This window comes from Xenopus tropicalis, chromosome 7, assembly GCF_000004195.4.
Source record: "Xenopus tropicalis strain Nigerian chromosome 7, UCB_Xtro_10.0, whole genome shotgun sequence".
NCBI lineage: Eukaryota > Metazoa > Chordata > Amphibia > Anura > Pipidae > Xenopus > Xenopus tropicalis.
This window is the reverse complement of record NC_030683.2, coordinates 55,181,949-55,200,636: the sequence shown is the minus strand read 5'-3', so window position 1 is coordinate 55,200,636 and position 18,688 is coordinate 55,181,949. Positions and strand designations below refer to the sequence as shown.

Sequence of the window (18,688 nt, the reverse complement as noted above, 5' to 3'; positions counted from 1 at the left end):
AATGTGCTTATACAGTCCTGTGTGAAAGGCAGTCAGCGACCCTCTCCCCTGGTGCGTCAACTCACTTCTGCCCTTCATAGAACGCTAACATCCAAGGTCCATTGCACATTCTGTAATCCGACCCTGCAATCAAATTACAATTATCTTTTTTTCATTTGTTGCAATATTGTTGCAAAATTATTATGCAAATTCTATTTGTGTCACAAAGATTAGATTTTTTGGTTTTCAATTAAGGCTAATGCCAGACGAGGTGTAGGGCGGATATTTTCGGCAAGCGGAAAAGCGCTTGCCGAAAATACCGCCCTACACCTCCTACATGTGCCTGCACCCGAATGAATGGAATACGCTCTGGTGCAGGCACATGTAGCCTAAAAACTTTAAAACTCTCACGTTTTTATGCGTATTTCCGCTACATGTGACTACGCCTCGTCTGACATCAGCCTAAACTCATGGATGGCATTGTGACTCTTGTTATTGTGGCTCTTTGGATCAATGAAATCAATTTTAGACACCTGTGCTAATTAGTTTACCAGGTGTGCCCATTTAAAGGATAAACTACTTAAGAAGGATGTTCCACATTATTAAGCAGACCACAGTTAGCAACCAATATGGAGAAGAAAAAGGATCTCTCTGCTGCCGAAAAAGATTGAAATAGTTCAATGCCTTGGACGGGGTATGAAAACACAACATATTTCACGTAAACTTAAGTGTGATCATCGCACTATTGAGATTTGTGGCTGATTCAGAGCACAGACGTGTTTGTGCAGATAAAGGCACATTGAGGAAGATTTCTGCCACATCAATGCATCGGATCAAGAGAGCAGCTGCTAAACAGATATTTGAAGCTGCTGGTGCCTCTGGACATCAAGGTGTAGAGTCTTGCGACTCTCTGCCCAATGCAGAAACGGCTGCATTGGGCAGAGAAATACACTGAGAATAATTTTCAAACAGTCCTGTTCACTGATGAGTGCTGTACAACCCTGAATGGTCCAGATGGATGGAGTAGTGGATGGTTGGTGGAAGGCCACCGTCTCCCTCCCTCAAGAATGTTAAGGACTCACTCTGCCTCCTTAGGAGTGTGGATCTGAGCCAATTAGCAGGAAGCTGACTCATAGTCTTACTAAATGAGCATGTTCACTTTGGTCTGCATGTCTGTGCAGGAGTGAGGCATTATGGGAACTTTCTTTACATAGCTCAGCATTTTTTTTTCCTGTTTGACTTCAGATCTTCTGAACAGGTGAAATATGGGGAGACTTAAGGGCACTATTGAGACAACTGAAGGTATGCCAGCAGCTTGAGATTAACTGTTTATTAGCCTTTCCTTCTCCTTTAATGGGACTGCACTAGGCAAATCCATAATGGAGAAGGACCTTGGAGTCCTTGTAGATAATAAACTTGGCTGTAGCAAGCAATGCCAGGCAGCAGCTGCTAGGGCAAACAAGGTTTTGAGCTCTATTAAAAGGGATATAGATTTACGGGAGGAGGGTGTTATTCTTGCCCTTTCCAGAGCACTAGTAAGGCCCCATCTAGAATATGCTGTTCAGTTTTGGTCTCCAGTGCTCAAGCGGGACATTATTGAATTAGAGAGGTTTCAGAAAAGGGCAACTAAGCTGCTAAAGGATATGGAAAGTCTCAGTTATGAAGAAAGACTGGCCAAGTTGGGTTTGTTTACACTGGAGAAGAGGCGCTTAAGAAGTGACATGATAACTATGTATAAATATATAAGTGGTTTGTATAATAACCTCTCTAATGCTTTAATTACCAGTAGGTCCTTGCAACTGACACAAGGGCACTCCTTTTTGAAGAAGGGAGGTTATGTTTAAATAATCAGAAAGGATTTTTTATTGAGAGCTGTGACATTGTGGAATTGCCTCCCTGAACCAGTCGTACTGGCTGATACATTATATAGCTTCAAGAAGGGGCTGGATGGCTTCTTATCAAGTGATGGAATACAGGGTAATGGGAGATAGCTCTTAGTACAAGTTGATCCAGGGACTGGTCCGATTGCCATCTTCTATTTAGCCACCACTAACCAATGCTCACAAGCAGAAACGGCTGCATTGGGCAGAGAAATACATGAAGACTAATTTTCAAACATGTTCACTGATGGATGGAGTAGTGGATGGTTGGTGGAAGGCCACCGTCTTCCAACAAGGCTACGACGTCAGCAAGGAGGTGGTGGAGTCATGTTTTGGGTTGGAATCATGGGAAGAGAGCTGGTCGGCCCCTTTAGGGTCCCCAAAGGTGTAAAGATGACCTTTGCAAAGTATGTGGAGTTTCTGACCACTTTTTTCCCCGGTACAGAAGGAATAACTATGCTTTCCGTAATAAAATCATCTTCATGAATTACAATGCACCATCTCTTGCTTTAAAGAATACCTCTGCATGAATGGCTGCTATGGGGATAAAAGGAGAGAAAGTCATGGTGTGGTCTCCATCCTCCCCTCACCTTAAAGGAACAGTAATACCAAAAAATGAAAGTGTATAAAAATAATTAATATATTATGTACTGTTGCCCTGCACTGGTAAAAGTTGTGTGTTTGCTTCTTAAACACTACTACAGTTTATATAAATACCCTGCTGTGTAGCCATGGGGGCAGCCATTTAAATTGAAAAAAGGAGAAAAGGCACAGGTTACTAAGCAGATAACAGATAAGTAGCATAGATTCCCATTGTATTCTACACAGTTATCTGTTATCTTCTTATGTAACCTGTGCCTTTTCTCCTTTTTTCAATTTAAATGGCTGCCCCCATGGCTACACAACAGCTATTTCTATTAACTACAGTAGTCTTTCTGAAGCAAACACACAACTTTTACCAGTGCAGGGCAACAGTACATTATATATTAATTATTTTTATACACTTTCATTTTTTGGTGTTACTGTTCCTTTAATCCTATTGAGAACCTTTGGAGCATCATAAAATTTGAATTGTACTCTTAATAGTTGATAACAGGAGAATTATGCTGACTGTTATTTACATAAATTATTTTGGTAAATGAGAAAAATATAATTTGAATAATTTGATACAGGGTGTATTAACATCACATCATATATCTAACATGCTTTTGGGTTTAAAAAAAAGTAATGCATAAGGATGACACATTCATTGATTGTCAATAACGGCAAATACAGTGGATATAAAAAGTCTACACACCCCTGGTAAAATGTCAGGTTCCTGTGCTGTACAAAAATGAGACAAAGATAAATCATTTCAGAACTTTTTTCACCTTTAATGTGACCTATAAACTGTACCATTCAATTGAAAAACAAACTGAAATCTTTTAGGCGGAGGGAAGAAAACCAAAAAAAACTAAAATAATGTGGTTGCATAAGTGTGCACACCCTTAAACTAATACTTTGTTGAAGCACCTTTTGATTTTATTACAGCACTCAGTCTTTTTGGGTATGAGTCTATCAGCATGGCACATTTTGACTTTGCAAGATTTGCCCATTCTTCTTTGCAGAAACGCTCCAAATCTGTCAGATTGCGAGGGCATCGCCCTCTTCAGATCACCCCACAGATTTTCAATCGGATTCAGGTCTGGGCTCTGGCTGGGTCATTCCAAAACTTTAATCTTCTTCCGGTGAAGCCATTCCTTCCTGTTGATTTTGGATGTATTTGGTATTTGGAACTGTTCATAATTCCCTCTTAACTAAGGCCCCAGTTCCAGCTGAATAAAAACAGCCCCAAAGCATGATGCACCACCATGCTTCACTGTGGGTATGGTGTTCTTTTGGTGATGTGCAGTATTGTTTTTGCGCCAAACATATTTTTTGGAATTATGGCCAAAAAGTTCAACCTTGGTTTCATCAGACCATAACACCTTTTCCCACATGCTTTTGGGAGATTTCATATGTGTTTTTGCAAAATGTAGCCTGGCTTGGATGTTTTTCTTCGTAAGAAAAGGCTTTCATCTTGCCACTCTACCCCATAGCCCAGACATATGAAGAATATGGGAGATTGTTGTCATATGTACCACACAGCCAGTACTTGCCAGATATTCCTGCAGCTCCTTTGATGTTGATGTAGGCCTCTTAGTAGCCTCCCTGACCAGTTTTCTTCTCGTCTTTTCATCAATTTTGGAGGGACGTCCAGTTCTTGGTAATATCACTGTTGTGCCATATTTTCTCCACTTGATTACTGTCTTCACTGTGTTCCATGGTATATCTAATGCCTTGGAAATTCTTTTGTACCCTTCTCCTGACTGATATCTTTTAACAATGAGATCCCTCTGATGCTTTGGAAGCTCTCTGGGGACCATGGCTTTTGCTGTGGGATGGGACTAAAAAAATGTCAGGAAAGACCAACTAGAGCAGCTGAACTTTATTTGGGGTTAATCGGAGGCACTTTAAATGATGGAAGGTGTATGCTGACTCCTATTTAACATTATTTTGAATGTGATTGCTTAATTCTGAACACGGCTACATCCCCAGTTAGAAGAGGGTGTGCACACTTATGCAACCACATTATTTTAGTAAAAGATTTCAGTTTGTTGTTTTAATTGGGTGGTACAGTTTATAGGTCACATTAAAGGTGGAAAAAGTTCTAAAATGATTTATCTTCGTCTCATTTTTATACAGCACTGGAACCTGACATTTTACCAGGGGTGTGTAGACTTTTGATATCCACTGTAAATGCACATTTATCCTTTTTGGACAATCTTCTGGGTTTTTTTTTTTTTTAATTGTATTTTTTTTTTTACCTCATTTCTAGTATGTACTCATAAGTTACACCTTTTATTGTCTCATCTCTCTAGCTATCTCTAGGGATTGAGGAAGTAAATTTATCTTTAGTACAGGTACAAGTATAGTCTCTTTATCTAGAATCCCATAATCCAGAATTTCCCATAGTCAATTTTAAGGAAACCATTATAGATAATTTCAAGTACCTTGTACTGTAGGGAAATTTAGGTGGTAAGACAATATTATTGGGGTTTTAAAGTGATTCTGACACAGGGAAAACTTTTTTTTTTTTTTTTACACAAATCAGTTAATAGCTCTCCTCTAGCAGAATCGTACAGAATCAAAAGCAAACAGAATTTCTTTAAATTTAATTTATTTAAATTATGTGGAACTAGCCATATTGTTAGTTTGCCAGGTGCTCTTAGCCATGTGACTTGTGCTCTGATAAACTCACTCATAAAAGTCACTCTTTACTTGCTGCGGTGCAGTGATATCACCCCCAGCTGCCGATAACCAGAACAATGGGAAAGTGGTAAGATAACAGCTCCCTGATACCTGTATTGCTAAACATGCTTCTCTGCCCCACCTAATAGTAGCTATATAAACAGCACTCAATAGTAAAAGGGTTTATGTCAATACAGCCATAAACACTTACAGAACCCAATTTTAGTAGACTTAGGGCTCTGGCACACGGGGAAGATTAGTCGCCCGCGATTAACTCCCTGTTCGCGGGCGACTAATCTCCCCGAGTTGCCTAGCCCTGCCATCCCACCGGCGAACATGTAAGTCGCCGGCGGGATGGCAGACGCGGCGGGACGATTTCCGGAAATCGCCGAAAAAGACTCGCGAGTCTTTTTCGGCGATTTGCGCGAAATCGCGCCGCCGCGTCTGCCATCCCGCCGGCGACTTACATGTTCGCCGGTGGGATGGCAGGGGTAGGCAACTCGGGGAGATTAGTCGCCCGCGAACAGGGAGTTAATCGCGGGCGACTAATCTCCCCCGTGTGCCAGAGCCCTAAAGGTACAAAGATCCAAATTGTGGAAAGACCCTTTATCAGGAAAACCCCAAGTCCAAAGCATTCTGGATAACTGGGTTGTAAGGAAAGGTAACATTTTCCAAGCTATGAACTGAAATACACATATTTGGACCTGTTATCCAGAATGCTTTGGACTTGGGGTTTTCCTGATAAAGGGTCTTTCCACAATTTGGATCTTTGTACCTTTAGGGCTCTGGCACACGGGGGAGATTAGTCGCCCGCGATTAACTCCCTGTTCGCGGGCGACTAATCTCCCCGAGTTGCCTACCCCTGCCATCCCACCGGCGAACATGTAAGTCGCCGGCGGGATGGCAGACGCGGCGGCGCGATTTCGCGCAAATCGCCGAAAAAGACTCGCGAGTCTTTTTCGGCGATTTCCGGAAATCGTCCCGCCGCGTCTGCCATCCCGCCGGCGACTTACATGTTCGCCGGTGGGATGGCAGGGCTAGGCAACTCGGGGAGATTAGTCGCCCGCGAACAGGGAGTTAATCGCGGGCGACTAATCTCCCCCGTGTGCCAGAGCCCTAAAGGTACAAAGATCCAAATTGTGGAAAGACCCTTTATCAGGAAAACCCCAAGTCCAAAGCATTCTGGATAACAGGTCCAAATATGTGTATTTCAGTTCATAGCTTGGAAAATGTTACCTTTCCTTACAACCCAATCTATGAACTAAAGTACAGGTATTTGACCTGTTATATAAATGTTGTCATTTATAATAATAAATCATTACTGTTCTTGATTTATTACCTTAAAGGGTAATTGTCAATTTTTGTGTGTGTGGGGTTTACATGTCCTTTAAAAGTTGGAGCGGGACACATGTATTGCAGCTGCCTTACTTGTCTCCTGACATGCCTGACACTTGCCTCCTTGCTTCAGAAGCTTGGAATTCTAATGATCTTTTGTTCATATTGCTCAAACCCTTACATGCTAAAGGTATTGTTCTGCCTAGAAATGCAGCATGCTGTTGTTGATCAATACACTGTTCCCAAGAAAATCATTACAGGTTGAAAAATCTCTTTGTGACATTTATCACAGTCATTCAAGGATATACATTCCCTTACAGACCAAATGTGTTGTGGTTAAACAACCCTGTCTCCTTTTTGTTGCTGACCCCTCCACTCACCTGCTTGATTTGTTCACAAATCAGAATTATGACATCTGGTTACAGTAATGACATCCTCAATGACATCTTCTCCTTTAAAGCTCACTGCTAGTTTTCTATTAACAGTGCAATTATAGGCACAAGGGGAGGAGGTTGGAAAAAAAATATTGTAGATTTCTGTTCTTTTTGACTGAAGTCTGTACAGCTTATTTATTTTATAACAGAATGATTTGCTTGTACGGTTTATTACTAACATGAATGTGCTGTTGGTCTCTTTGCTTGTATAACTGCGGGTTCATGTGTTTGACTTTGAAGGGTTGAGGGCTGCAACATGGATTGTGTTTGTGACATGGTGGGAAGTAATGCAACAAAAAAGAAACCGGTGACCGCAAACTCTGCCTTACTGAAAAAAAAATTCTTATCACATTCATACTATATCAGGACTAGGAATCCACAATGGCCAGTCAAAAGGAGCCAAATGAATGGGACACAACCCCCAGATTTAAAGGGCAACCTTACAGCAAATTCCCAACTTGTCCCAAACTTTACAAACAAAAAAAATCAAAAAGTAAAATTACATTTTTATTCAGAAATCCATATTAAAAAAAAAAAAAATACAAACCCCACATAAAGCCACCTTACGCGTTTCAAACCCTACTGGTAATTAGTCATAGACAGTAGTAACCCCATGGGTTCTAAAGCACACATTTAAACACAAAGTTGCCCCACCCATCATTAAAGAAGAAGGAAAGGCTAATAAAGAGTTAATCTCAAGCTGCAGGCAATAGTGCCCTTACGTCTCCCCATATTTCTCTTGTTCAGATGATCAGAAGCCAGACAGGAAGAAAAAAACGCTGAGCTGTGTAAAGAAAGTTCCCATAATGCCTCACTCCTGTCACCCAGACCAAGTGAACATGCTCAGTTAGTAAGACTGAGTCAGCTTCTGATTGGCTCAGATCCACATTCCTAAGGGGGGGGGATGAGTTCTTAGCATTCTTGTGGGAGGGGGGAGCAGCAGAGAGGAGAGAGTTGAAAGCTGTGTGTCTGTGGCAGAGGAAAACAGACACAACTAATCTCTTTACAGAGAAGTCAGTGCAGCATTTCTGTGAGTGCTTATGGCTGTATTTACATAGACCTTTCTTTTTTTTTTTTTTTTTACATTTCTTTTATTGAGCAATCAAATGATAAGTCATGTACAGTGCAGTTTTAATTATTGACATTGCCCTTGTTTTACAATAAATAAAAATAAAATAACATTTGGTATAACATTTCAACAGGTGTGGTGCTTTTTTCCTGTTGTATTTATAGCCTGTAGGTTATTTGCTGTGACACGTAGGTATTCCATCTGTGGGTCAGTGGGGACTCATTTGTATTTATTCTTTAGCTATGCTTTTCCCTCTTTTACCTGATGCAGGGGGGGGTGTTCTTGACATAGACCTTTTTGATAAAGCTTACTTAGTTTTTACCTTTCCTTCTCCTTTAAAAACATTCTTACTTAAAGAGATACACCACTCTCTACAACTCACCGTTCTCACCATTGCATATGTAGGGAGCCATAAGGTTAAATAGCCCCTATGGCTTTAAATCCTTACAGGTTCAGTTCCCTTAGTTGCTGGGCAGAAGGGAATGTATCTGAGTGAGTTCATTAACATATGTATGCTATTGGTTAGCAGGTATGATGACCACATCCTGCCTCACTTTGGTATACTGCTGGGAAAGGAGTGGCACCTTCCTGTTTGCTTCCACCTGAGGAACAGGGTGGATGTGTGCTGTGAGCCCAGGGCATGGGCCCAGGCCCAGTTGATGTCAGGGAACAGGGCCCCGTGAGTGAGGCATTAGATAGTGGCAGGTGTAGCTCCCTTTTATAGGCAGTTAGGGTTGCACAACACCCTCACCTTCCTCTTCCACTTAGCGAAGGCCCATTCTGGGTAAGAGAGTACAGTGTAACCCATGTTCTACTGGTACTAGTCTGGGAAGGCAGCCATTGAGCTGAAATAGAGTTTACGCATATTTTCGCCAGCATGACTAATGTAAAGTTCATGCCTCCTCCTGTGCATTTTTTTTCAGCTTACACTCTGTAAAGGAATTAAAAACTAGTTAATATATTGGCATGAAATTCTTAAATACAAGTAGATAAATTCCAGTAACTCAAGTAACTCTTTGCTTACATGACTTTTATTTCAGGTTTGAAGAGCTGGTGAAGAAGTTTAAAGTTGAATACCATGCTGGAGGCTCAACACAAAATTCGGTTAAAGTGGCTCAGGTTAGTGTTAAATACATCACTTATATTCTGCTGAAATGCCAAAGAGAACATTTTCACCCTCAAGCCTGTCAATAATCCTGTTAAAATACTGCTCCTGTATGAGGGTACTAAGAATTCAGCTTGCGTTTTGTGATGTTACCTTATTGAAAATGCCTAGTGCCATTACAGAAGATGCGCTTTCTAAATTGTGGGACATTTGCTACTATAAATAAGCATATAAACAAAATAACATTTCAGTCAAAACACAAAATGTTCTTTTGTTTTCTGCTGCTCACATTAATGCTACACTAGGCCTGGGCCTGTTTGGTTTATATGGGCTACATAGTAAATATATGCATGGCAGGGAGTTTCTAAAAGGTTCATAAGGTACACTATAGTATGGATTATGCAGAAATTTCTATTTGGTAAGTGACCTCCATAGATTTTGACTTCGGTTTTGACTTATTTTCAATACATTAATTGGTTTTCCTATTTTTGTTTTCCAAAACAAAAGAAACAAAAACAAAAATAGAAACATATTGTCGTAAAGGTTATAAAAAGTCAGGCAATATGTCCAGGGTAATGCTAGTTAATTTTTCATTTACAAATATCCAGTCTAGTTTAGCTTTAAGGTGTGAGATATTGATTGATCTTTGTTTCCAAGCTTTTGCCAGCATCAGGCAGCCGACAATATAAAGGTTACAAATCATATTTAAGCCTTAGTAAGAGTTTCTGGGACCGCCCTAAGTAAAGCTTCATATGGTTTTTTCGTTGGATTGACCTGTAGTATAGAATAGATCATATTATAAACAATGTGTAGCTTAGACAGGTTCTCCAAATATGTGCATGGTTCCCAGGTCTTTACAATCCCAAAAGCAATTGATTTCAGCTGTTGGGGCAAATTTTCCTTTTCTGGCAGGAGTCAGGCAGTGGGATATGTTGGTTGGAAACAGGGGTATTAAAGTGTTGATAAAGCAGAGATGTAGGTCTATCCTGAGGTTTCTTACTTTGGCCCCATCATTTGAAGAAGGATACCTTCTGGGATTGAGGGGTAGATAGTTTCCAACATAAGATGAATGTGGTAAAATGAACCACCTGAGAAGCGCTATATAGCTCTGAGTTGGGGAGCTGAAAGTGTTTGCGTAATTGGAAGGGTTTAAGTGTGTAGGAACCCTTAGGTGTTAATAAAGCATGAACCCTGGTGAAATTTTTTTTTTTTTTTTTAATTTTTAAAGTTTTTATTGGGTTTTATGTACAATCCAAACAGGCAATAGAAATAGTCAAGCATTGGTTCAAGGATAATGAGAAAAAGCATAGTGAACATCGCAAAAAGTGGTTTGACGATGCTATCTATTATACATAATACTTAAAGCATAAAATTGAATAAGGGAAGAGACTGTCCGTTGTTGTGTATTGCTTATAGCTGTTGGATTGAATTAAGGTAACCGGGGAAGGGAGGGGGGAAAGGGGGTATCAGACAGAAGAAGCGTCACCACAGTGAAAGGGAATGTTTTAAGTAGTCCCTACCCAAATCAAGATGCTGGGATTTAGAAATCCAGAGTAATGATTCAGTTGTAAGGGTGTTTTCTAGATGGCCCAAATGGGGGCTGAGATATCACCATGAAGCAAGGGGATGGCCAACCATAAGAGCAAAAGAGGGTGACATCAAAATGGAATTAAACTGCGGCACATCCTTGTTGCAAAAGTGAAAAGATGTATTTGCAGGTCAGAATAAACAGACAATGTTTCGGGCTTACATTAGCCCTTTCTCAAGCCTGCCTGATAACACTTCTTACAAACCATTTATTCCCAGTGGGAGTGGATTATACCAGGACACACCCCCAATTACAGATCCACCAGATCTCTTTGGAAGAACTCTTTGGAAGTATTTTTCCCCTGGTGGTATTTGTATTACAAAAAGCAAGTACACTTTTTTTTATCACAAGTTCAGATATCTAGCATTAGATGCACAACATCAGGTGCAAATAATTAGAACATCATTTAAAAGGATCTTTAACCCTTTAAGTGCCAGCAGAATTTGCCATTTCGGTTCCCCTCAGTGCCAGACGTTTTGTAAACATTCTGTGCTCTCTCAATTTAGGGGCTTTTACTGGGGTAAGGGTTAAGTTTAGGTAGGCAAACTATTGGGTTGTTTTTTTTCAGGAGAACCTGAGCTTTCCAAATCTGAGTTTTTGTGTATTTCTGGAACAAGATTTTGGACAAAAATGTAACTGATTTGGAAAGTCTCATGTCTCCCGAATGTGCCAGTACCTGATATGTATAGTTTTATGCAGATTTCTGACTTCTATAGTTTAAAAACTCCCAGCAGTAAATTACCAAATTTTCAAAACCATTACAGCAGAATTTGGCATATTTTAGATTCCAAAGCCAAAAATCCTGTAACATTAGGTTTACCCCAGGAAACCATATATTTTTGAAAAGTACGCCGAATCCGAAATGAGTAACCATGTCTTTCAACTCCTAAGTACTAAACGGCAATGCTTTACTGAATTTAGCTGTTTTCTATTAAAAATTATGAAAATTCTAAAAAATCGCTTCAAATTTTCCACTTTCAAGCATCATATCTCCCACATAACATTAGGTACCAAGAAAACACACCCTAAATCTGAAAGCTAAGGGTCCACTGAAAAGTTTTATGCCCATTGTGCATAGGGTCACCAATGTATCTGGCATTTAGAGACCCCAAAAGGTGTTAGTGCATACAAAGTGTATACACTGTAATATAAGCTAATGGCATGTGCATTATGTGCCATAAGACCCCCTAACAGTACAGAGACCCTAGAAAACCATATATTTTCTGAAAGTACACATTCTGACAAAACAAAAATGGGTAAGTACAACTTTCTACTGCAAACTACACAGTTATGCTAAACAGAACGGTTTTTATGACATTTCTGAAAATTGCCACAAAGCTTGCATTTTACCCCATTATGTACTCCCACATTTTGTACTGTATCAACATAAAACATTCTAAATATGAACGCTAAGGGTCTACTGAACAGTTTGATGCCCTATATGCATAGATTTACCAAACTATACGGTGTACAGGGGCACCCAAATAAAAATAGTGCATATTTGTGCACAGTTGCATTTTTTGCACCTGGTATGTGTATTATGTGCCATAAGACCCCCTAACAGTACGGAGACCCTAGAAAACCGTATATTTTCCGAAAGTACACATTCTGACAAAACAAAATGGGTAAATACAACTTTCTACTGCAAACTACCAAACTACAAAACTATGCTAAAGAGAACGGTTTTTGTGACATTTCTGAAAATTCTCACAAAGCTTGCATGTTGCCCCATTATGTACCCCACATTTAGTAACGTACCAACATAAATCACTCTAAGTATGAATGCCAGGGGTCTACTGAACAGTTTGATGCCCAATATGAATAGATTAACCAAACTATGTGGGGTACAGAGGAAGCCAAATTGAAATACAGCAGACAATGTCCATGTGCAAAGACAATAAAGAACAATGTGAAATGCAATAAAATTGCTAAAAATAAAAAAAATTAAAAAAATCACTAAGATCAATGTTTTGGGTTTTTTTGCCTAGTAATATCTGCGGTCAGAATAACAGTTTGAGTATTCTGGCTTGGACAAATAAGTTTTACAGACAAAGTCAAGCGAACATCAACTATGCATAACTGAAAATGCAATAAAATACCTAAAAATGCACCAAAATCACAGAAAATGCAGTAAAAACACCAAAATAATACACAAAAGGTATTGTGCAGTGCGGTTAGCAAATACGCTATCCGCAATGGCAATAAAACATTTTTTTCAGGCAAGAATAAAAACGATGCAATTTAAAAAAAAAAAAAATCACAAGCGTGTGTACAATAGGTAATATGTGTTTTGTGTGTGTGTGTGTGAGTGCTGTAAGTGCTGTGAATGTGTGAACCCCCCCAAAAATGTATGTAAGTATAAGTGTGTATTAGTGTAATAAGAGTGTGTTTGTGTGTGTATTTGGCACTAAATTGGGCAGAAGATCGCAGGAGAGATGCAGGAGGCAGGCAGCTGCAGTTGGGTCTGAGTGGGCGGTGCAGGAAGTGGGGGGAGCAGAGAGGGGAGCTGGGGAAGGGAGAGGCAGTGCTGTGAAAGCCACGTGTATTGCAGGCTTTTCATATGGGGCCCATGGAGAATCGACAGCAAGGTAGCATTTGCTAGTTAGCGGTTTGAAAACTGACATCTAATTGGTTGGTATGGGTTACTGAATGTCGGCAGTCTTATGACTTACATTGCCCCATTAGTTTGCTTTTCTCTTTGTTTTTAAACTGTGTGGTTTCGCCTTGGCCAGCCTGTTTGTTTGTATGTTCAGCCCGGGAACTCAAAATGCCAAAAGAACCCCAGAATTTTGCAGGTATTTCCCAGTGATTCTATTTATTCTGTATGGGTGCAACTAAGCAAACCATTCAGAGATAAATCTAAAAGTGAATAATTTCAGCTTCTAAAAATTATTCATATCCTACCTAGAAAACAATGTTCCTTTGCACAGAACAAATAAAACCTCTACAAATGCACCACAAAGTATATTGTATTCCAAGGTATTTATGTTCACATCTCTCTTTGAAAAGATACTGCATTACTTTTTATTGTTTTACCATTTTCAGACTACGTAGTATTATTTTATTAAGAAATATGCATATATTGTAAAGGACATAAAAAAATAAATAAAACTTTCTTGGTGTTTCTTCTCTAGTGGATGATCCAGAAACCGTACAAGGTTGCTACATTTTTTGGATGTATTGGTACTGACAAGTTTGGTGAAATCTTAAAGAAGAAAGCTGAGGAGGCTCATGTGGATGCTCACTACTATGAACAGAGTGAGCAGCCCACGGGAACATGTGCTGCCTGCATAACTGGTGAAAACAGGTATGCTAATTCTCTTGCAGAATAACTTATTGTACCTTGTATAAATCGGTGCCAAGGCCTCTTTTTATGATGTGTCTGGCTTCTGCAAGGCTTACAGTAACTGTGGTTAAAGACTGTATTTAGTAACATTTGCACATTATTTAACAAATGTATTTTGTGTGCTTGTAACATACATTATAACTAAGATTTAAAAAAAAAAAAAAAAAAAAGACATTTTATGTCTTAATTTGAAGTTGCCTAACTGCTAGTTGAGCCAGAGCAAGGCAAAAAGTCAGAAACTTCTTCAATTTGCCTAAGAGAGGAAAAAAAAATCCTTAAGGCTGTTGGCAGTCAGAGCAGGAGAAGGATAGTCATTTTGGCATTTTACTGCCAATAGATTCACCACATTAGTGCCACCCAGAACACTGTATTTATTCTGCAGAAAGCTTTATCATACCTGATTAAAGAGTTGTAGAAGTTCCCGCTGTTTAAGATTGCAGCTGCCATTTTACCTTGGGTTCATAGCTTCTGAGGCTGATAGCTCAGATTACACATTCCTAAGGGTGGAAGAGTGAGTTTCATAAAGTCTTATGGGAGGGGGGAGCAGGAGAGAGCTGACTCTGGCCCCAGAATGAACGATTTTTTTGAGACAAGAAGTCAGACATCCAAGATAATGTTTAAAAAAAAGATTTAAAAAAATCCTGTGTTTCTTTTGATAGAGGACTCAGTGCAGCATTTCTGTGAGTGCTTATGGCTGTATTTACATACAGTATATCTTTCTGATAAAGCTTACTTAGTTTACTTACCTTTCCTTTTCCTTTAATCTGCCGCTATCTTCAAGTAGAAAACAGTGGCGGTCAAATTTGAATGTTGCTTATACTGGTGAATAAAAAAATTATATGCACCCTATTGAAAAAAAACATGTGACAGGAAGGGATCCTTTTTTTTAGCCTGAAAGCTGAAAGCTATAGGCCTGTTAGTCTTTTGTAAGGGGTCATAAGGTAGTGCTGGGCGGTATACCGGTTTAACCGGTATACCGTGTTTTAAACATACCGCTATACCGGTATGCGCGCCTCCTGCTGTTTTTCTCCTATTACTTCCGGGTTGCGCCCGTGCGTACGTGACGTCGGCGCGCATGTGACGTCAGCGCGCACGCGACGCCGCTAGGACGCATCGCTGGAGCTGGAGGAACCACAAGTTGGGTAAGTTCTGCTGGGGGGTTGTGGCTGGGGTTGGGGTTGTGTTGGGGGGGGTTGGGGTAGGTGTTGGGGGGGGGGCTGGGGTTGTTGGGGGGCGTTGGTGTTTATTTATATACCGTCAAATACCGTGATACCGATATAATTTTGAAAAATACCGTGATATAAATTTTTGGTCATACCGCCCAGCTCTATCATAAGGAATACAATACAATACTATAAGTTTGTGCCAGCATGCTTTTATGCGTTACAGATCTTGCCAGACCAATTTAAATGCCTTTTTGAGAAGGTGAGCAGGAACCTTGATGCTGCAATGGCAGTGGATGTCCTCTACTTGGCTATGCTAAAGCATTTAATACCGTACAGCACAAAAAGTTAAAGGAAAGCTATACCCCCACGCAATGTAGGTCTCTATAAAAAATATATTGCATAAACAAGCTCATGTAAAGCCCTGCTTCATCTAAATAAACCATTTTCATAAAAATATACTTTTTAGTATGTGCTATTGGGTACTCCTAAATAGAAAATTGCCATTTTAAGAATTAAGGGCCTCATCCTGAGATCATATTGTTCACAGTGCACACAAACAAGCCATAAATGCTAGGTCACATCAGCCAATGAATGGACAGAGTTCTGCCTTTTACTCCCACACTTCTTCCTGACACAGTTAGAGCTGCATTATTTCTGTTCAGGTGATCTGTGAGGGAGCACACAGCCCATCACAAAATGGTGGCTAAAGGAAATAAAAGGATGTAAAAGGGCAATATGTACAGTTTGTCTAGATTCTTTAATAGGTCTCTTAACATGATATAAGCTTTCTGTTGATTTAAGTGTTTAAGAATTCATTCTGGGGGTTAAGTTGCATTTAAGCGGTGCAATAGAAAAAAAATAATCTTACAGGGTATATTTACTGCATTTGTATAACATACACTGCTCAAAAAAATAAAGGGAACACAAAAATAAGACATCCTAGATCTGAATGAATGAAATATTCTTATTAAATACTTTGTTCTTTACATAGTTGAATGTGCTGACAACAAAATCACACAAAGGCTGATCCAACTTTGATGTAATGTCCTTAAAACAAGTCAAAATGAGGCTCAATAGTGTGTGTGGCCTCCACGTGCCTGTACGACCTCCCTACAATGCCTGGGCATGCTCCTGATGAGGTGGAGGATGGTCTCCTGAGGGATCTCCTCCCAGACCTGGACTAAAGCATCCACCAACTCCTGGACAGTCTGGTGCAACGTGACGTTGGTGGATGGAGCGAGACATGGTGTCCCAGATGTGCTCAGTTGGATTCAGGTCTGGGGAAAGAGCGGGCCAGTCCATAGCATCAATGCCTTAGTCTTGCAGGAACTGCTGACACACTCCAGCCACATGAGGTCTAGCATTGTCTTGCATTAGGAGTAACCCAGGGCCAACCGCACCAGCATAGGGGTCTAAAGATCTCATCTCTGTACCTAATGGCAGTTAGGCTACCTCTGCCAAGCACATTGAGGGCTGTGCGGGCCCCCCCAAAGAAATGCCACCCCACACTATTACTGACCCACTGCCAAAACGGTCATGCTGGAGGATGTTGCAGGCAGCAGAACGTTCTCCACGGCATCTCTAGACTCTGTCGTGTCTGTTACATGTGCTCACTGTGAACCTGCTTTCATCTGTGAAGAGCACAGGCCGCCAGTGGCGAATTTGCCAATCTTGGTGTTCTCAGGCAAATGCCAAACATCCTCCACGCTGTTGGGCTGTAATCACAACGCCCACCTGTGGACGCCGGGCCCTCATACCACCCTCATGGAGTCTGTTTCTCACCATTTGAGTAGACACATGCACATTTGGGGTCCGCTGGAGGTCATTTTGCAGGGCTCTGGCAGTGCTCCTCCTGTTCCTCCTTGCACAAAGGCGGAGGTAGTGGTCCTGCTGCTGTGTTGTTGCCCTCCTATGGCCTCCTCCACGTCTCCTGATGTACTGGCCTGTCTCCTGGTAGCGCCTCCATGTATACCTATAACAGGGGTGAGACAACTAGTTTAAAAGCATCATCAATTAAAACCTGTCAGGAATCAGGTTAAGGTCTGGTCTAGAATACAGAGCTCTGTTATCTAAAACTTGACTATGTAGTAGCAAGGTGAAGGCATCTAGAGCCTCCAAGCCAAGGGTACATCAATAGCTGGGATGTTGAAGAGCCACCTGCAGAAGTACATTTAAGAAGGCTGTTGTTTTTTTGTGAATGATACTGCCATTAAAAAACTACTCTTCAAAATATGGATATACATTAAAAGTTACCTATAGGTCATGTTAATTATTTTTCGCTGATAAGGCTGCAGATCTTCAATTTGGTACTTAAGGCAGAGCATCAGTCTCTTTGCTGCCAGCAGGAGTTGAACCTCTGGGTTTTAAATAGCAGAAGGAGGAGGGGAGTTGTCATATACGCACCAATTCGTTTTTTGTAGTTACAGTACTTTTAAATGTATTGAAAACAGTGGTTTCTAGCAAAGTCATTTTAGTGTTTTCCAACAAAGGATGCAAATATAGAGGGCAGCATAGCACTTCTTTCTTGCGGTTCTGGGTTCAATCCCAGCCATATACAATAAGTTTGTATGTTTTGTCTGTGTAGGCTTCCTCTGGGTACACTGGTTTCCTCCCACACTTCAAAACCAAACAGGCAGGTTAATTGACCATAGTGTGTGCGTGTCTGAATATCTTTAGATTGTAAGAGCTAAAGATCTAAAGTTAGTAATAATGTTTGTATATATAGTTTATGTATGTGAGTGTATTGATAGGCAAGTATAGGTTTGTGTGTGCTGGGTTTACTTGGAAGTGTTAAACTTGATGAACTCTGGTCTTTTTTCAACCCTATGTAACTATGTAAGCTCCTCTGAGGCAGGGATTGATGTGAATGATGGATAATTTTTGTAAAGCACTGCAGAAATAAATAAAAAAAAATTTCATGTATACAGTGGACAACTGTACCTTCAACCCTCACAAGTTGTGTTTTTGACAGGTTATGGTAATATATATGGTAAATCGCCCCCTACATCAATCTTTACCATCAATCCATAAGTAAGCCATTGTTACATAGTAAAACTGAAAGTGTACTGTCCAAACAATTTAATAGTAAATATATGTAGCATTTGTATTCATAAAATGACACATTAATAATCATGATATTAAGTAAAAGATATTAAAAATATGTTATAAACAAGTTATCACAAAACAGAAAGTTCCTGAATATTTCACCATCCTAAAGTTATTTCATTGGTAAAAACAGTTGTTAAAGAAAGGAAATACATTTTTTTTAAAAAAAGTATTTATGTTGAGTATTTGTTTTTAACCTACTGTTGCATTCAATGCTTTGAGACAGTATATGTAATCTGTCATCCTTAGTTAAGCAGTTTTTATTTATTTTAATTTTATGCCAGTGCATCTATATGGCTTACTAGATGTATTCATTTATCACCTATAATTTATCACTTTGGGTTATGCTTTCAAACATTATATTATAAAACATTTTTTTTTCATTTGCCAGGGGCCATTGATAAATGTTTA

The 18,688-nt window shown here is 40.0% G+C and overlaps 1 protein-coding gene across 2 annotated transcripts in view; it reads left to right on the top strand.

Annotated features, from left to right (window-relative positions):
* The window catches only part of adk (adenosine kinase), a 97,021-nt gene that overhangs the window by 62,400 nt on the left and 15,933 nt on the right, over window positions 1-18,688 (top strand). For both annotated transcript variants that reach the window (XM_018095394.2, NM_001016698.2), the window contains 2 exon segments: window positions 9,008-9,086; window positions 13,795-13,967. In XM_018095394.2, the coding sequence (XP_017950883.1) occupies window positions 9,008-9,086; window positions 13,795-13,967 (252 nt within the window).